Source organism: Hydra vulgaris, chromosome 08, assembly GCF_038396675.1.
Source record: "Hydra vulgaris chromosome 08, alternate assembly HydraT2T_AEP".
Taxonomy (NCBI): domain Eukaryota; kingdom Metazoa; phylum Cnidaria; class Hydrozoa; order Anthoathecata; family Hydridae; genus Hydra; species Hydra vulgaris.
In genome coordinates, this window is record NC_088927.1 from 21,347,745 (window position 1) to 21,369,747 (window position 22,003).

At 29.2% G+C, this 22,003-nt stretch overlaps 1 protein-coding gene and 1 pseudogene across 1 annotated transcript; one reads left to right on the forward strand and one right to left on the reverse strand.

Moving 5' to 3' along the window:
• Nucleotides 1–1,862: 1,862 nt before the first annotated feature.
• On the reverse strand, nt 1,863–2,450 carry LOC136083121 (histone-lysine N-methyltransferase SETMAR-like). Its single transcript, XM_065802530.1, has one exon. It carries the CDS (start codon nt 2,448–2,450, stop codon nt 1,863–1,865), a length of 588 nt encoding a protein of 195 aa, XP_065658602.1.
• An 11,758-nt stretch (nt 2,451–14,208) lies between these two features.
• On the forward strand, nt 14,209–15,918 carry LOC136084226 (uncharacterized; annotated as a pseudogene).
• The last annotated feature ends 6,085 nt before the right edge of the window (nt 15,919–22,003 follow it).

Below are 22,003 nucleotides of genomic sequence, written 5' to 3' on the forward strand. Positions count from 1 at the left end.
TAAAAAACTTTTCGTTCCTTAATCAAAACATGTTATAAACAAATGGCAGTTACCATGATTGTAATTGGCATGTAGAAATCAAAAACATGTTAATGGAAATGATGTTCAACTATAGAAAAGAAACGGATGCGATGCTAGAACAACAGGAAAAAATATTTGTTGGAATTTTAAATGCAAATACGAAAATCATTAATGAGCGGCTTATTAAAGTTGAACGTTTATAAAGAAAATGCGAAATAAATCAAAATATTAGTAAAAGATATTGAACATAGGGATGTTTCAAGTAACTTAAGTACTTAAGTTATTGTTTAAACAAATCAAGTAATTAAGTAAATTTTTATTACTTAATTAAAATCAAGTGATTTTTTTTTCCGAATTAAATCAACAGAAAATTGATATCTTATAAAAATTTGCATAAAAGTTGTCCAATTTTCAATTTTGAACCCTAAAATTAAAGTATTTTAGTTTAAATTTTAATTATTTCTTGGTTTTGTTTTACCATATTTATTCAAAAAAAGATTATAGTATAGACTATCCAAAAAAAAAAAAAGTTATAAATTATAAGAAATTATAGCTGGAGATATGTATTAACATTTTTCTTATGATGTTAAAGATCCTAAAGCATCGACAGTTGAATGTAAAGCCTCCAATGTTAAAACTAAAGAATCTTTACGAAAAAAGAACAAGACTGAAGAATTTCACCATTTCTTGCTCAAAACTCCAATTTAATAAAAAACAAAGGCTTACTTAAATGTATTTGGTTGCATCAAAAAAGAAATGGGTGAATTTGAAGGATCAAATGACCGTCCAAAAGTGCTTAAAAAATTGTAGTGTACTTTAAAGTTTTGATTAGCATCGTCAATTGTTACAGAAAGATGCTTTAGTGCTCTAGACTTTTTTTTTATTACAAATTTGAGAACATCTTTGAGTGATAAACTGATAGAAATTTTAAGTTTTCAGCATTCTATCTTAAAAGTTTAGTTAGATTATGATTCGTTATACCTATATAGTACTGTATCACACAAAAATGTAATACTAGATGTAACTTTTTATTGTTTGGAAAATAACTAAAATTACTTAAAATTACATAAGTTACTTAAGTAGTTTGAAAAAAATTACTTAAAATTACTTAAGTAATTTTTTTCCATTACTTGAACACCCCTAATTGAAAATATAAAATTGATTTTTTACCCTTCTGCATTTTTTCTTCAATATATATATATATATATATATATATATATATATATATATATATATATATATATATATATATATATATATATATATATATATATATATATATATATATATATGCAGGGTCTGAAACTAAGTTTTTGCCGACTTACGAGAATCATGAAACATACAACAAGAAATTTATTAATCATCCTCTCTAAGGAATTCGAAATAGTTACCATCACTCTCAATACATCTTCGCTATCTGTCCGGCAGCTTGGCAATGCCAGTTGCGAAAAATTCAGGGGGCTTTGCATTGATCCAGAGCTGAACATCCTGCATAATTTCGGCAGCATTGTTGAAAATTTTCCCCTGAAAATTTTTTTATTTTCACCCATGAAAATCGATTTCATGGGTGAAAATAAATAAAAATCTGACGGTGCCAGGTCCGGGGAGAATGGAGGATGTGGTAGAAGTTTTAGACCAATTTCGTGCAACTTCCTGGTGGTGACTGAAGCTGAATGGGGGCGGGTATTGTCTTGCTGGAGGAATACACTTCTATCTGTTGTCCGTCGTCTTCTTTCCCTCCAGAGTGCATCCTTCAGCTTATCTAGGAGGTGACTGTAGTAAATTGCGGTGATTGTTTCACCTCGAGGTAGGGTGTCAATGAGAATAATTCCTTTACTGTCCTAAAATACGGTAGCTAAGTGCTTTTTTGTTGTCAAAATTTGTCGCACCTCAGTAACTGGGTCATCTCCTGCACCCACCCACAATCTGTGAGTATGAGTGTCAGTGTTCTCACAGTATATCCATACCTCGTCGACGGTTACAAGGCGAGGTAAGAAATTGTTCTTCTCATACATCTCTAACAGCTGACTGCAAATTTCCACTCTTTTAGTTTTGGCAGATTCAGTCAATTCATAAGGAACCCAAATGTTCCTTAAATAGCGTTTACCCATTTGCAGTAGATTTTTTCTGACAGCTGTGTGGCTGACGTGGAGGTGCTCGGCAATGAACCTTGTGGTTGCATGACGATTCTCTTGCAGAATTACATCAACCTTCTGATCCAGTTCAAGGGATGGACGACCAATGCGTTCATCATCTTTAACATCGTAAACACCCTCTCGAAATTTTAATACCCAGTTGGCACACGTACGCAGACTCACTACTCCATTACCCAGCGTCTCGTTGATCTTCTTGTTAATATCGGATGTATCCAGCCCTCGCTTCCAACCGTAATAGATTAATTTCCTGATGTCTTCTCTGTCAAAATTCATTGATGCAATCAAAAAAACGCAAAACAATACCCTTGGCAATAATTCCTATAAAACAAAAATGTTAATTTTTTTATTTTCACAATAAATAAATACCTGAATATTATTTATTTTCATTTATTAAGTGCAATTATAAAGTAAGAATATTCTATGAATACATAGAAACTCAAACGATTTACTTCTCTCACATAAACGCATAGATATAACAAATTATAACTCGGCAAAAACTTAGTTTCCAACCCTGTATATATATATATATATATATATATATATATATATATAATATATATATATATATATATATATATATATATATATATATATATATATATATATATATATATATATATATATATATATATATTGAAACTCCGATGGCGATAGTGAGGTTTATATGAAACATATAATTACAAAAAATAGAGAATAGAAAAAGTTATTCATAATTAGAGATATAAACCTAAATATTTTAATGTACTACAAGCATGCTATTACTAAAAATTTCTTTGACGATATGTTTTAACTTAATATCTTCCCCATTGTCAACAAACCTACCAGGGTTACTTTCAAATCTATTACTGCTATTGACAATATTTTAACAAACTCAATACAAGATCCTTCTCTAAAATCAGGAATAATAAAAACAGATATTTCAGATCACTTACTTCTCCAATATACCAGACCAATATACTTCTCTTTGTCACAAAACTTACTTCTATACTAGACCAATATACTTCTCTTTGTCACAAAATCCACAAAAATTAATAATTCAAAAATCTTATGTTATAAAAGAATTATCGATGAAACCTCTACTCAAAAATTTAAGGACTTGGTATCGGCAACAAATTGGCAAAAGGTCTACCAAGAATGTGACCAAGGAAACACAAACTCTGCGTACATTAACTTTATAAATTTATTTATCCTACAATATAATAATAGTTTTCCAATTCAAGAAAAAGAAATAAAAGCAAAATATTTAAATTGTCCATGGATAACAAAAGAAATAAGAAAGTCCTCAAAACAAAAACAAAAACTATACGTAAAATACATAAAAAAATAGAAGCGATGCGAACCTATCCCTCTACAAGCAATACAAAAACCTATTTGAAAAAATAAAAAAAAAACACAAAATTTTATATTATTCTAATCAAATACAAAAATTTAATGGTGACTTAAAAAAGATATAGGACATTATGAAGGAAATAATTGGTAAAAGTAAATTTAATGTTAACAAAATGCCTTCAAGAGTAATAACTAATGAAAGTGAATCAAACAACAAGCGAGATATTTCCAATGAATTTAACAAATACTTTGCCAACATTGGTGCTGATCTTGCATCGAAAATTCAATGCCCAAATAATACATTTAAAAGTTACTTGACAGGCTCACACTTCTCTTTAAATTTTAATGGAATAAATCAAGACGAACTTGAAGTAGTTATTAAATCACTTAAAATTAACTCCCCAGGAATCGATGATATCTCTTGCAAAGTATCAGATGTTTTTGAGGAGATACGTTATCCAATTTACCAAGTATTTAATTCATCATTTTAAAAGGTATTATAACTGATAAGCTAAAAATCTCTAAAATTATACCAATCTATAAATCAGAAGAAACCAATTCTTTAAACAATTATTGACCAATCTCTATCCTTTCGGTATTCTCAAAACTTCTAGAACGAACAATCTATAATAAATTAAATTAATATTTAAAAACTAACAAAATTATCAATAAAGGTCAATATGGTTTTCAAAAATACACTCAACTGAGCATGCAATCCTTGACCTCTCAAATAAGATAAGTAGATCATTAAAAAAAAAAATTCACATTAGGGATCTTTATTGATTTGTCAAAGACATTTGAAATTGCCAACCATGAGATTTTACTAACAAAAATGAAAAACTATGGTATAAAAAATCAAGCTTTAAATTGGTTTAAAAAATATCTTAATAACAAACAACAGTGTGTTATTATAGATAGAAAAAGCAACTTAAATTTACTAAAAACAAAATGTGGTGTACCCCAAGGTTCCATTCTTGCTCCTCTTTTGTTTCTTATTTATATTAACGATCTTCCAAACGCCTCTAATATCTTTAAAACTATAATGTTTGCCGACGATACAAACTTATTTCAAAGAAAAAAATATCAAAAAACATAGGTTTACTTTACAAGGCAAGACCATTTTTGTCACAAAAAAGTCTAAAACTTATCTACTTTTCATTCATACATAGCTATCTCGTGTATGCCAATATAGCATGGGGCAGTACCCACAAACCTAAATTACAACCACTTTACTTATGTCAAAAACACGCTTCAAGACTAGTATACAACAAAAACAAATTTACCCATGCTCAATCCCTACTGGATCAAATGAACGCACTAAATATATTTCAAATAAATATTTTTCAAAATATACTTTTCATGTTTAAATATAAACTAAGTCTGGTTCCAGAACATTTTACAGCAAACATTTTTAAAAACAATATAAATAAATAAAATGCAAGAGCAACTGGCAACTTTAAGATACCTTTTGAAACAATAAGATTCTCAAAATTCTCAATTACATATCGTGGTCCCTATTTATTTAACAAATTAGTTTCCAGAAACGAATCACTATTAAACTTAAACAACAAACACTCTCTGAAAAAAAAGCTAAAAAACTACAATAATCAAATTAAACAACTGTAAGGAATTTTTTTAAATTTGAATAAATAAATAAATGTAACTTAACTTTTAATACAAATCGATAAAAAAAATAAATATCAATAACAAGGTATATATGTAACACATACATATATACCACGTATGCAACTGATTTTTATGTGTTTTACATGTCTAAGAAAAGGTACTCGATGACAAGACTGACTTAAGTCTTCTGCGAGCTTCCTATGACTACAAACAAATTATTCTTTTGAAATGTAGTAAATAAACTTATAGTGAAACATCTAAACTCTCCTCCGAAAAATTAGCAGATCTATTTTTATTGTATTTTTTATTTTAATTGGAGTAATTAGAGATATATTTCTCGGATTATGTACACGTTATTATATTGTTGTAATTGGTATTTATTTTATTCATGTCTCGGAGTTGTAAGCAACTATATTTTTATTTACTTCGTATATTTCGAACTTTATATTTATGATTTAAATTTGTATATCTTTACTGCCAATCAGTGATTGGTTACTTGTATTTACTTTGTAGTTGTAAAATAAACATGTATAAAAAAAAAAAATATATATATATATATACATACATACATACATACATACATACATACATACATACATACATACATACATACATACATACATACATACATACATACATACATACATACATACATACATACATACATACATACATACATACATACATACATACATACATACATACATACATACATACATACATACATACATACATACATACATACATACATACATACATACATACATACATACATACATACATACATACATACATACATACATACATACATACATACATACATACATACATACATACATATATATGTGTGTGTGTGTGTGTGTGTGTGTATAAATTCAAATTAAAAGATATCGAAAAAATTTTCAAATTTTATTAAACAGAAGAGTCTACAGAAGATCTATAAATGATAGAAATGTTGTTAATTAGAACACTTTTTTTACCTTTTTCTTTGCAAAATTACGTATTACTGTATCAAAGTCTTTATGTTTTGCAATGTCAGACCTAATACTTAGCCTAGCCAGGTCGTGAGATTTTTAATAAGTTTAAGCTTGCTGAAGATCCTTTCTGCTGGTGCTACTGTTGCTAGTGCTGTAAGAAATATCATCAAACTGACACTGAGGTTTGGAAGTTTCTAGTCTGCACTCTGTTAAAGCATTTAATATTTCCAGTGCACCCAAATCTTTTTTCCCAAAATTTACTTTGTGAATCATTGTCATGTGTTTTATTTCTTGCACAAAGTCTTCACTGACTATATCTTCAGAACATTTTTTCGCAAAATTAGCTACTTCTTGTATTAATTTCTCCTCTGACATTTTTTTGGTAATTCCAAAGAAAGCTGAAGGTTTCAGACATCTGTTTTGCGGCGCTAAAACAAACTGTTAGTCCTCCAATAACATTATCCAATACTAAATAAAAAATTTGCTTTCGGAATTGAAATTCCAAGGGAGGTTCGCTTGCCTCACTCATTTTATTCACATTTTTATGTGGAATTGTTTTCTGCTATCGTTCCTAAATAATTTTTTTTCCTAAGCAACAAGCTTAGCTTTATTCTACATTGCTTTGCAACTGTCATAAATAGCTACTAATTGTAAAAATAAGCTTTCTATATTTGAAACTTCCGTATCTAAATTCGCTTTACTGACATGAATGACTTTGTTGCATATATCAATAGGAATTAATATTCTGTGCCACACAACTGACATAATGATGCAGGTATAGGTACTGATATAACAAATTACTCCACGGTTTTCGTTTCTAATTTTTGAAGTAATATTTAGCTGGAGCAAGTATTTCAAAGCCGGCTTTACTCCTGGAAGGTAAGCTACATATTATTTGTAGCTCGTCTTCATATTGTCCATTATAATGGACATATTTTTTTTGTTTGTTTTGTTAATTCACCTTCTCAAGAAAGAGAAGGCCACTACAGACTAGGAGGCTACTTATTTGTGGCATAACCCTCTATCAACTCTATAACACAGAAACACAAACCTTAACAAACAAGGCCGCTGCGCGGAGAAACAAGTTGAGGGCGGTACTACTAGAGGCGTGATAAGGATCGAACTCGGAACCTTTCACTTATGAAGCGAGCGCTCTACCACTACCGCATATAATATTTGGCGCATCGTCATAACTTTGAGCCCTACAATCAGCGAGTGGAATAGCATTATTCTCTAACGTTTTTGTAATAATTCGAGCAATTTCAGAAAATTTTTGTCAATTTTTGTCTGCAAATTTCAAAAATTGCTCCGCAATTTCATATCGCGATTCATGGTAAACTTGGTAGCGTAAAATAAATGTTATTTTCTCAACAAGTGATGAATCTGTTGTAGAACTTACAATTATTGCGTAGTAATTTGCAGAATGTCTTTCTTCCAAAACAAGCTGCTTAACAAGATCAGAACATTCAGCAACAAACTCGTTTTGGGAATCATTTGAGAGGTAATATACTTGTAGTCTTCCGCCCTTTTTTTGTGACTTAGCTACTTATAGAACGTGTTCCTTTAGAGTAGGGTCTCAGTTAGAAAGAAACTCTATCAAACCTAAAATCCCTGTTCTTCTTAGAAAAGTATAATAATGTTTCTAAACATAGATATACCTTGGAAATTTTTGATTTTTATCATCTTTTGACAATTTTAAAGGAAAGTCAATATGATCTCTGGTAACAAAATTATTTATTTCTGATTGAGTAGGAAACCCTACTGTAATAAATCCAATGTCAAATTTTGTACTTAATTGGTGAAAAACTACTTAATTTAGAATTTTCTGTAGCATCAGGTCCATGTTCTAAATTCATTTTTGCGATTGGTAATTTGTTCATGAACGCCATTTTTATTTTTCTCTTTTTCCAAATTTACAGGATTTTTTCTCATTCATATTCAGTAACTGTTTTTAATTAAATTCGTTGTTTTTTTACACCTAATTGAAAAAGTGTCTGTATTCTTTTTCTTTCATTGTGTATGCGTTTCTTTTTTTCTTTTCTTTTCAGTGCTCCCGATTTATGCATTTGGATTTTTCTTGTTCACAGAATCTTAAAAATATCAAGTTGATAAATCCGAAAAAAAAAAAAATTCTTTTTATAATAAATATAAAAAAAAAATCCTTTTTTTTTTAATATGCATCAACCGCCACAGGAATAAAAACATGGATTTCAACAAAGTAAGAAATTGTTGAAAAATAAACAATTCAAAGAAATTGAAAATGAAATAATTTATTATTGCGTATTCAATTGATAAATCATTGTTAATAACATTATTTAAAATCTGAGATCTTAAAGAAATATATAAACTAAAGAAAACAAGTAAAAATTTATATTTATTTTATTCATTTTACATTCGCATATTATAACAACTAAAATAAAATTTTATTTTTTTATTCTAGTTGCTATTTCTTTTTTTGCTTGATATATCTTGCTGTCGTCTGTGAACAGCTTGATGCCACAATCACCACCGAATTATAAGATTAAATTGGTTATAAAAACTGAAAGTATGAAAGACCTATGACGCTCTTTTTAGGTTTTCCACTCTTCGCAAGAATTTTGTTTAAATATGAGTTATCAATACAAATACATTGAGAAAAATTTGTTAAAAACTTTGTAATCTAGTTTAGCAATTTGTATGTAACACCATAGAAATGCCGTTTGAACAGTAACTTAGAGTGAGTAACAGAATCGAAGGCTTTCTCAAAGTCTCTATAAACAATATCAACAGTTTTTTTGTTGTTGGTTGCAGTGATCCACTCGTTTAAAATTGTCAGGATCTGAGTACAGTTGGATCTAAACTTTAAAAAGCCGTATTGATAAACAGAAATAAGTTTATTAATTAGTAAGTAATTTGTATGGCATTTCGCAATTATTGACTCCATAACTTTACAAACAATACACATCATAGGAAAAGGTCTTAAATTTGTGGTAAAACATGGGTTTCTTTTCTTAAAGATGGTGCATGCTGTAGCGGTTTTCCAAATAGCAGGTATAGCATTTTTTTGACATTGAAAATTCAATCAGAACGGAAAGAGGATTAGCAACGACATTTGAGATTGATTTTAAAAATATTGCTGTGTATCATCAGGTTATTCAGAAGACTATGATGGAAACTTTTAAAGAGTTGACACAACAGAATTGTAAGAAAACATTACGTTATTTAAAAAATTGGGGTTTATTTACAAATGTAAGGCAAGTGCTACATCTTTATCCGTAGCAAAAACAGTGTTGAATATTGATAACAATGTTATCAGATATGCCCACGCCAAATTATTTTTCAGAAAAATAGGAGCCACTAATGTTTATGAATTGAATCTCCTTCAAAACATAGTATTTATGCTTCAGTCGCAAAACAACTTGCTACTAAAATACTTTGTAAATCAATTTTTCATCATTGATCATAATTATCCAACAAAATCTTTTCAGAACTTCAAAATTTGTAGGATTTCACTTAAGAAGCTGACTCTTCCATCTTGTCTCAAGGACTGCGACTATGGAACTTGATCTTTAAAGAGGAAATAAAAAATAAAGTCCTTAAATTCCTTTAAAGCAGCAATCAAACAGTTCTTATTTGACTTAAGAGACGCCAACATATTCTCCTATTTTTAAAAGATTAATATAATAATAACAATCTTGCCAAAAATAATTTATCCCATTCGTCACCATAATCACTACAAATAATTGTTTTATTAAAACAAAAATAGTTTTGTTCTATACTGATATATGAGATTGCAGCGTATATGGTTTTGTTATCATTTTTTTTTTTCTTTATTCATGAATTTTAATATTTTTTTTAATCTCACGTGAGAACACATTGCATAGTTGCGAATGAAAGAGGTTTGATGATAAGACTGCAGTCTTCTACTTGCTCCTGCCATTTTCTTAAATTTTATCCTATTATTTATAAATGTATAGATATAAATTTATATTTACAAATGTATTAAAGATAAATATATAAACAATGTTTATAAATTTGGCAAAATAAATAAAAGTAATAAAAAAGACAGCGGTTTAGCCACGAGGACCGCTAAAAAAGCTATTAAATAGTTAGCAAAAATTCTCATTAGTGTAATGCGGTGCATAATGAGACAGGGAAAAAAATGAGAAAGATTGCATTTATCACGATGCTACTCCCATAAATTATTGTTTTAAAGATTTTTAAAAGTTCTAAAATCATTTAGTGTTAGGAAAAATATGACGAGTTACTTTGAAATAAATAAATGAATAGATTGACATTTCATACCTAGGGTATATGACAATTACGAATTTTGAAGCTTTGTTATTATAGTTTTTATTTAGTAACTTTTAATCTTTAGAGAGTATAATATGATATTAAATTCAAAGTTTGCGTGTTATTATCATCATTAGGTATTATTCTATCATTTCCATATACCCATAGTTAAATTCTTTAATAAAATTGTCTTGAAATTAGGCAATTTCGATGCAGTCATGTTACGGGGCAAAATAATACGTTTTGTTGTTATTTATTTTGCCAATATCTAATATATTTATTTTTTATATATATATGCAATATTTACTATGTTAAGTTGTGGTCAAACATATTAAAATGTTTATTATACTGTTTACTTATATTTGTTATATTCACCTAATATGTTTAAATTATTTCTAAGAGGTTTATTTGTTGCATTTATTTTTGTGGTACTCCAAGAAATATAAACTCTAACATATTATGCTATTCAAACAAAATTAATGTGATAAAATTTCAAAACTAAAATGCGTTGACCGAAACTTTCTCTCAAATAAGTTTTATTACAATAAAGAACAAAATATCAAAATTTTAGCTTAATTTTAACAAGGTAATTATTTATAAAGTAATCGTTTCTCAAACTTTTTACAAACTTTTTGTTTATATATCGGTTGTTATGGCGTTGTTACGGGATATAACTATTGATTTGGTATACCAAATAATTTGGCATTGCGTCTACCGGTAGACGCAATGCCAAATTAAAATTGTTAATCACATTAAAATTGTTAAAATGTTAAATTAAAAGTTATTTTAATCTGTGATCAAAAGAATATTGAGCCATATTTACTTAATTTTTTATTTTTCAAAACTTACTTTTATTTCTTAGAGTACCACTTTTTTAAATTTAGAAAAAAGAATAGTGAAAAAATATAATAATATAATTTTTTAATAGGAGTGATATTTTAAAAAATGAAATTATTTCAGTGCAAGTGCTAGCTTGGTAATTTTTCATTTTATTATTACTTATTTTGGTTTTTACCAAAATAAGTACTGAAAATGCGTAACCATGCATTTTTTTTCATTTATACTTCATATTCGGACCAAAAGGAAAGCTCCGATAAACTTATTTAGGTTATTAAAGATGTCAGTATTAATTTTATTTTAAAATAATATATATATATATATATATATATATATATATATATATATATATATATATATATATATATATATATATATATATATGAACGAAAATGAATCTGTATCTTTTTTTTCAGTCACAGATAAGGCAAGTAGGTTTAAAACTATTATTTTCTATCAAAAGACCTATTTTATTGTAAAAGTTTTGTTCATTTATATTCTATATTTATATGAGGTACAGTTAATAGGTCGAATTAAAAATTTATATAGTATTTTTGCAGAAAAATATGAAATTAAGTAGGTGGGGTGTTAAATAAATTGTTAAATAATGTTTAGAGACACAATAAAAGTTACATATATTTTTGTTTAGATACTGATTAAAAATAAAAAGAACTTATTAATAATTTTTAAGATTATGTATATCACGAAACTTTGGAAACAGTTTACGCAAATAGCTCCTCTATAGCATTTCAAGATGAAAATGGGCAGTATATAATCCATGTAGATTGTCCAACTAACTGTAAATCTTCCCTGAATCAAACATTATCAATGTATAATACTACGAAAATCAAAAATATCGGCTAGTATGAGACATCAAACAATTTTAAGAGAAGCAGCTGAAATAGCCACAGCTACTTTGATAGATGCAAAACTTATAAACGAGAGTGATTTCCATCTTATTATAGATCATAACAAGATCAAAAGGGCTCAAGAAAAATTAGCACAAGAATTACACAATCAGTTTGAGCTAGACCTAGAAAAAAACTCAGTCACCCCTTTTTTTTGATGGGAGAGTAGATGAGTTGTAGATGAGAGTAGATGATTTTTTTAATGGGAGGGTAGAATGAAAAAATTTTTACTAGCCTTATTAAAGAGGAACATTACTTTGTTGTAAAAGACCCTGGGGGTAACTATCTTTTTCATTTTGTTCCAGATATGACAGCTGGTAAAAGAAGCAGAAGTTATTGCAGATCACTAAATTGATAGGTTAAAATAAAGAATCAAATTCAAAATCTTATGGCTATTGGAGGAGATAGCACAAATGTATATACAGGTTGGGCAGGTGGTGTCATGCAATGGGTAGAAAAAAAATTGAACAGAAGGTTAGTTTGGATTGTTTGTGATCAACACACTGGTGAGTTAGGGTTAAGGCATTTAATTGAAAATTTAGATGGCGTAACACTTTGTTATAATAAATGGTCTGGACCACTTTGGAAAATGCTAGACACAGCAACTGAAATTGAAAACAATTTAAACTTTACTATAATAAATTTAGGTCCTCCTTTAATATATCTCAGTCAGGAGATTATTAAGGATTTAAGCACTGATCAAAGTTATGCCTATCAAATTTGCCAATCAATAAAGACTGGAATTCTGCTTAGCAGTTTAGCAATGCTGGATATTGAACCAGTCTGTAACAGAAGATAACTAACAACAGCACTTTAATTTTGCAGAATTTGGGTGTCAAATTATGGGCTTACTGGTAAAAATATCTTTCAATTTTAACTATTAAAAGTCTTTAATACTTTTAATAGTTAAAATTGTTAGCAGGGTTAGTTTTTATACTCTATTCGCGGGCAAGATTTACATGAACAATGAAAAATGATTTTTTTGTAAAGAAAAATGCTTACTTTGTAACAGGGTCGTGGCTAATCTAGCCCAAACCCTCTAATGGGGAAGAGGGTAGGGGCTTTAAAAACAATAAATTAGTAATTAACCAATCGATGTTGAGCTTTTAACACTAATAGGGGTCATTAACCAATAAGTGTTGAGCTGCAATTACGCTTTTAAAAAATTCTCTTGCTTAAATAGCGTTATAACGAAGTTTTATTGTGGTAATTTATGTTTAAATATATTTGGATTTACAGCAATATACTTAATTTATTGCAAAATGTCGGAATACGTTGATCTTATCAAAAGCAAACCATCTGGGTCAGAATATAGAAAACGAAAGGCAGAAAAAGAAAAAGAATTTCAAAAAACAAAAAAGTTTATGAATATAGAGAAATATATCACAACAAAAAATCAAGACCTGAATGTGACATCTACATCTGGAATAGCAACGAATACATCAGTAGATCAGATATTTATTGAAGATATTGTGGGCGAACTTTCTCGAAGTGATGAGATAAGTTGTGCTAAAACTACAAGATCTACTTGCGATGGCGATGTGCAACAAACTCCGTTTGCGATGTGCATACAAATTTCAGATGACTTAAGCACTGTTTTCATGAATATATTGGATCCAGCCATATGGCCACTCATTCGAAATAGCAAAGTAATTGATCATATAATATCTAACTGCCAAGTACAAACTCACGTTGATAATTATCCAAAGAATGATACAGGCCGGCATTTCTCTAAAAAAAATTTTTTGCAAACAACGAAACAACTCAGCGTCGTTGGTTAATATATTCCGTCTCTAAGGATCAAGTTTATTGTTTTTGTTGCCGGCTATTTGATAGTAAATCAACGTCGAGTTTAATATCTGAAGGATATAAAAACTGGAAACACTTGTTAGAAATGTTAAAACTTCATGAGAATAGCATTTCTTATAAGAAGTTTTACCTTTCATAGATCGACACTGAACTACGATTAAAAACAGGGAAAACAATAGACTGCCAAGAGCAACATTTGATTAGAAAAGAAATAACAAGATAGAATGTTTTGTCTAGATTGATGCATATTACACTTTATTTAGTAAAGACAGTATGGCGTTCAGAGGTACCTCCGACAAACTATATACGCCTAATAATGGAAAGTTCTTGGGCTTTGCACAACTTTTAGTCAAATTTGATCCAGTTATGCAGGAGCACATGTGGTTAGCTACGTAGGGTGATGTTTCAGACCACTACTGCAGAAAAGATATACAATATAAATTAACAGAGCTGATAGGTACAAAAGTGAAGTCACAAATTATATCGCGCGCAAAGAAATTGAAATATTATTCCATTATAGCTGACTATACTCAGGACAATTTTCTTTTAGAGCAACTTTCACTGACAATACGATTTGTTGATTTATCATCAAATGACGATAAAATATCAGTGAAAGAACATTTCATAGAATTTTTGTCTGTCAATGAGTCGACTGGTGAAAGACTCACTAAAGTTATTATAGATGTTTTAAATAAATACGGACTGGAATTGAACAATTGTAGAGGTTAGGGTTATGACAATGGGGTGAATATGAAAGGAAAAAATATTGGGGTTCAAAGGAGAATTTTGAAAATAAATCTCTTCGCTGTTTATGTACCGTGTGCCTGTCATAGCTACAATCTCGTACTTTGTGATGCCGCTAAGTCTTCTGTAAAATCAGTCACTTTATTTGGGGTACTTCGAGGTTGTTTACATTGTTTTCAGCTTCTGTTCATCGTTGGAAAATTCTAACCGATCACTTGGGAATATATACCATTAAAAAGCTTAGTGAAAGCAAGAATAAGCAGTGTTAAAGCAGTCTGTTATCAAATTAGTGCCATCCATGATGCTTTAATTACTTTGGCTATTGAAAATCAAAAAACTGATGTTCAAGTCTCTCATGAGGCATCTACTCTAGCTGAACAGTTAAAAGATTTCAGTTTTATAGTTTCGTTGGTTGTTTGACATGACATTTTCACGTAAATGTCGTTAGTAAATCTCTACAATAATCAGGCATGGATTTTGGTAAATGCACAGAAATCTTGAAAAAATGCTGCACTTTTTTGGAGGAATATATAAATACAGGATTCAAATCTGCGATTTTAACGGCAAAGGAATTGGCTGGAGAACTTGAAATTGAGCCTGTGTTTAAAGCCACATCAAGAGTTCGATGTGTTAAGCGTCAAGCTGGAGAAACTGCCTGCGATGAGCCGAGAACTTCCCCAGAAAAAAAATTTGAAGTTGAATTTTTTAACTATCTTTTGGACTCTACATTAACTTCATTCAATGAAAGATTTGATCAGTTAAGTAAGTATTCAGAATCATGGTCTTTTTGTACAATATAAAACAGATTCAGAAAAAACCTGACCTTGTCAAACTTTGTGGTAACCTCCAAATGAAATTAACTATGGACTCTAAGTCAGATATTCACGGTAGCATGTTGTGCCATGAACTCCTAAGTCTGAAAGCTTTTTTGTATGATAAGAATGTGGTTACTCCTGTTTCTGTTTTAAATTTTATTAAAGATCGCAACTTACAAGAGCTATATCCAAATGTATAGCATTGCGAATATTATTGACTATACCTGTTACGGTTGCTAGTGGGGAGAGGAATTTTTCAAAGCTTAAGTTGATAAAAACCTATCTAAGATTAACAATATCCCAATCTAAGTTGACAAACTTAGCAACTTTGTCGATCGATAATGAAATTGCTGAAAAAAATGACTTTGATAAACTCATAAAAGAGTTTGCCGATAGAAAGGCAAGAAAAGCTAAATTTTACTAGTTTTTTTTTTTAATAAATAGTTATTTATATTAATAATTGGCTATTTAATTGTTTATTACTAATTGGTTATTTTACCCTTTGCCATTTTTTGTATGGGGTTAAATTGAGTTAGGGAGGGGGGGGGCGTAAAAATCTCGCCCAGGGCGCTCGTAGTGCTAAACCGGCACTGGTTGTACATCATGGTAATAGGTACAAAAATAATTATCAGTGCAATTTCATTAAAATATTAATAAAAGTTAAAATGACCAAAAGTGTAAAAACTCAAAATTTAAAATTTCCCGAGCGCTTAATGAAATCTAATTCTTAAATTTTCTCTGTTCTTAACTAATCATAAAAATACTTTTTTTCGCTACTCTTTTTTGATATTTGAAGAAGAAAAAAATCGACACACCCTATTAAACAGTCTAGTAAAGTAAATATTACATATATATAATAATTGGATACAGTGATACAGATACAGATACAGATTTGCAAATTCACTGGCATTAAAAAAAGAACAATTTATTGTGTTTATTCCTGTAAAATGTATACTATTTTTTTCATTTTAATAACAAATTATAGGTTATTTCAGTAATCTATAAAATTTTGTTTGCATTAATATATACAGTATATTAATATTTACATAATATACTGATCTTTTCATAGAGTTTATGAAACATTTTGCAAAGCACGCAAGAGCTACTGAAAAAAAATTCTTTTGATTTCAAATGGGCACAAAACTAAAACAAAGAATTTTTGCTAATAAAATGAAGAAGTAACTATGTTACGACCTCATTTGAGTTGTAGACATGTGATTTATATGACTGATGGAAGTGTGGTTGATCTATTTATAGTATTATTTAGATAGAGTTGTAGAATATATTTTATTATAAAAACAATTTATTTTCCTAATCTTTTTAAAACCTGGTTTGTTTACCTTAGATTAATTCTTAAAAATAATCTGTCTCATTTTGCCCCACATTATGAGAAAGTGTAGGTGTCCTCAATAAATGATCTCTAGAAACCTAACCATTGCAGTTCTGCAACTATTTTTTTTTTGTATTATATTAGGATGTTAGAAGGCTTCAAAAAAAATTTTTGGCTCCATTTTCAAAACTTTTTTCCATTTGGACCGTATTAGATAAACTAGTACTTAAGTGTCTCACTTTGCTCCTTATTGCGTTTCATTATTACTTACTTATATTTACGTCATATGCTAAATTATTATTATACTATGTTATTATTTTTATTGTTATTATTACTAGTATTGCTATTTTTGTCGTTGTTATTATTATTATTAACATTATTGTTATTATAATTATCATTTTATGTATATTATAGTGTGTATACACACCACAGCTTTTTAACTAGCGATTTCGACTACCTAAAGATTTATCGTAATGTTTTAGCAAGCAGTAAATCTACGATATGCAGCTATCAATATATATGGTATGTCAATTTATACATAAAAATCTAACTACACTAATTTAAACTAAATATTCTAATCTAAATATAGAGATAGGTGGCTATAGCCACCTAGTAGTCATAGAATTTTTGTAATATAGTAGCTTGCGACACAGCTACATATCAGTAAATGTATAGTATACATAACAGTTATTGCACTTTAAAACTTGAAGGATCAAGCAAATGTTGTTGACATCTGAGTAATTGAAACCCTTTTTTGGTTTTTGATACCAAAGCGTGTTTTATACCGTCTTGTCAGCATATTTTACTTTGAAATAATCTTAAACATTGTATCAGACATCTCCTCAATGATTTTACCTACATCATGAACTAATTGGGACCTTCGATCATTCGTCTTAAAATTGGAAGACTGCAGTCTTATCATCAAACCTCTTTCATTCGTCTTCAAAATGATATACGTGCAAAGTTTGCAATTTTTCAAAGTATAACTACATTTTGAGCAATTGCAAACTCCTTCATAACCTTCTTTATGTAGTGGTTACTGCGTGTGTAAGCTTACTTTGGATTATATGTCCGTAGCATATTGCAGCTGAAAAAAAAGGAAAAAAAATTAGATACCTTTATAAACTGATTCTATAAGCAGCCATATTAACTCAATTTTTAAATGACCTATTTACCTCACCTAATAGAGGTCTGATTGAAAATTTGGCCAAAATTCTCCTCAAATATTTGCAATAGCTATCCCAACCAGCAACATTCGATCGGTCCGTTGCTGGCTGGCCAGTTGTGGCGAACCATTGAAGGTCCAACACTTCACCAAGTCCGGCACGCCAGGGCTAGTTAGCCATGTCTGGACCTTTGCTAAACCGATTATGGTTCGCCAGCACTGGGCTGCCGTCGTCGGCCATACATAGGCCCTAAATAGGCGAACCTGCGCTGTTAAGCCGCAGCTGGTCCTTCAAAGGTACACCAGTAAGTACATTTTGCTTCCCTTTGAAGCCTTTGTTTTACACATGCGTACGTTATGTTTATATAAGCAAAACCATATGCCATAATTAATTTTTGACAATATCTTCAATTATTCAGTAATTTACTGATATAATTACAATATAATATACAGGGTAGTAATCTGTACAATACAAAAGTATCAAAAGTATCTTTAAATTTAGTTGTTTTGTATTTGGAAAAAAACAGTCTTATATGTAAGTTAATTTGAAATGAATTATATACATATATATATATATATATATATATATATATATATATATATATATATATATATATATGTATGTATATATATATATATATATATATATATATATATATATATATATATATATAATATATGTATATATATATATAATATATATGTATATATATATAAATATATATATATATATATATAATATATGTATATATATATATATAATATATATGTATATGTATATATATATATATATACATATATATATATATATATATATATATATATATATATATATACATATATATACACGTGTATGCCCGTTTGCGTTTGCATATACATAATAAAACTGTTATATATAACAGTTGCACACACAAAGAAATTTATTTTTCATGTAAATTTTTAGTGGTTGATTGATTTCGTAGTCCTTGTGTTAGTGACTGGTGAATAGAACCTTTTGGATTCAAATTAGTGACAAACTATTTAAGCAAATAATCTAAAAGTAAACTATTACAGTAAATAAATATTTTTGTGTTTTACTTTTGTTTGCTGCTTGCTGAAAATTATGCCACTTTTTGATAGTTATAGCAATGAGTTACTGGACAAAGCGAAGAAAGATTCTAGACGAAGTGCAACATATTTTAACTGAAATAATTGACACTGAAATGCGTAATATTGATGATAGAGAGGAATGGGCTATGGCAAGTTTATCACCTCAATTGTCTGAAACATTGATGGTTCCTCTTATTGAAATCAGTAGCCAAACTCCTTCACTCAACCCTTTATTCAACAATTGCAGTGAGACATCAGAGGCTAATTTTGCATCATCTTTGCATAATCCTGATGAAAATGGTGAACTTGAAAATGCAATTTTGAATGATTCTGACTCTGACGAAAGCTCTCAGTTCAGTAGGATGGAAGAACTTGTAACAGATTTGGCATCATGGTCATGTTCTTTTAATATTACACTTACTGCGTTAGCTGCTTTGCTGACCATTTTACGAAAATATTTTCCTGATTTGCCAAAAAGTCCCAAAACAATAATGCAATCTGAAATCAACAAGAAAGACGTACGTGACAGTTTATATTGTTATTTTGGCATAAAGCAAGGGGTTGTTAATAGATTGTCCCAGTAAGTTGCTAACTATATTACAGTGAATCAAGTAATTACGTTACAATTTAACATTGCCATTGCCATTATTTAAAAGTTCAAATATACAGTTGTGGCCAATTCTGTGTTTGATGGAACATTTTGATGGTATGATTCAAACAAATAAGGAGCCGTTTACAGTTGCATTATACTGTGGAAAGAGCGAGCCAACGGATATCAATGCATTTTTGAAAGACTCCGTTGTGAATTAAATGTGAGTTACAAAATAAAAATTTCTGCTCTGGTTTGTGACACCCCAGCGCGTGCTTATATTAAATGTATTAAGGGTCATAGTGCATATCATGGATGCGATAAATGTGAACAACGTGGTGTTTATGCTGTGCGTGTAACATTTCCGGAAACAGCAGCAGCTCTTAGAACAGATTCGTCAATTCTAGAAATGAAAGATCAGAAACATCATCTTGGAGAAAGCCCACTTGTGGCTATCCCATTGTTAGGCATGATATCACAGACATCTGCAGATTACATGCATTTAGTTTGCCTTGGCGTAATGAGGAAAATGGCTTTTATGTGGCTCAAAGGACCTTTAGCCACCAGACTTGGCCCAAGTATGGTCAAAGAACTATCAAAAAAATTGGTTGACATGAGATCTTACATTCCCTCGGAATTTGCACGTAAGCCACGATCATTTCACAAATTTGAACGTTGGAAAGCGACAGAATTTAGGCAATTGTTGCTTTATACAGGCATGGTTTGCTTTGATGGGATTCTTTCACCTCCACTCTATAATAACTTTATGCTTTTATCTGTCGCAATGAGCATCTTGCTAAGTGAATTTCTATGCAAGAAATATGCTTCGTATGCGCATAGTTTGTTATTGCTATTTTGTAGAACACATCTCTGAGCTATATGGTAAAAAAATAATTACATATAATATGCATGGGCTAGTACATTTGTCAAATGATGCCAGAGCATTTGGTCCTCTGGACAATATCTCATCATTTCCATTTGAGAACTATTTATCGCAATTAAAGAAACTTGTGCGACAGCCTCACTTGCCTTTGCAGCAAATAGTTCGAAGACTTGGTGAGAAGAGAGTTAATGAACTAAAAAAACAAAACAAAAGTGAACATAATAGTACATACTTCAAGAAAGAGCATTATAATGGACCAGTTATCAAATCGTTGAAAGTATGTGCTCAGTACAGGGAATTGTTTACCAAACGTTGGTGCATAAAAGTTGCAGATGGAGATAATTGTTTTAGCTTTAACAATGGCAAAGTAGTTATTGTGCAGAATGTTGTGAAAGCGGCTGGGCAGTCCTTTATTTTGTATAAACAGTTTGTAAAACTCGACAGTTTATTTACATACCCATGCAGTTCTATGAAGGTGGATATTTTTAAAGTTTCGCGTTTAGAAAATGAATTGCTATGCTGTTCCCCAATGGAAATAAAAAGAAAATGTGTTTTCTTACCTATTGATAATGAATATGCTGTCATTCCCATGAGGCAATTTTAACATTTGTTCAATGAAAAATTTTTCAATCGAATATAGTATTTCCTATAGTTGCATAGTGAATATTAACTGTACTTTGTGCATTTTCAAAGTCAATTTGTTAAAGTAAACTTTTTAACAAAATCATTCAATTGAAATAAATATTTAAAACTGTACAATGTTGAACTTTGTTTTTAGATTATTCATTAGTGCAAATAATGCTATTTTTAAATAAATTATTGCATGTAATATTGTTTTTAAATGTGTTTAGCATGTAATAATATATTTATATATTTAGAACAAAGTCAATGTGTTAAAGTAAACAATTTACTGCAATAATTCGATATATAAATTAGTAGAAAATCACGTAACAAAATTTTTTTTTATTTTATATTGTGTTTCATAAATAGAGACTCATCAGAAAAAATTATTTTTCTGATGAGACTTTATTGATGAAACAGTGTAAAATGAGAAAAATTTTTGTTAAGTGATTTTCTACTAATTTATAATTGCTCTGTTCTTTTAAGAACATTTAGCACTCTATTTTGCAGAATACATTTTAAAATTGTTTATATATATATATATATATATATATATATATATATATATATATATATATATATATATATATATATCTGTGTGTGTGTGTGTGCGTGTGTGTATATATATATGTGTATTTATATATATACATATATATATATATATATATATATATATATATATATATATATATATATATATATATATATATATATATATATATTCTTGTTGGAAAAGTGTAAATTGAATTTTTAAATTTATTTTACTACAAAACTATGAGAATTTATTTTATGTTAATGTGACTTTATAATGTTATTCACTTTCATGATGGCT

Excerpts from the sequence above, each read along its gene's own strand:
- LOC136083121 (XM_065802530.1), bottom strand. The coding sequence starts at position 2,450 with ATGAATTTTGACAGAGAAGACATCAGGAAATTAATCTATTACGGTTGG.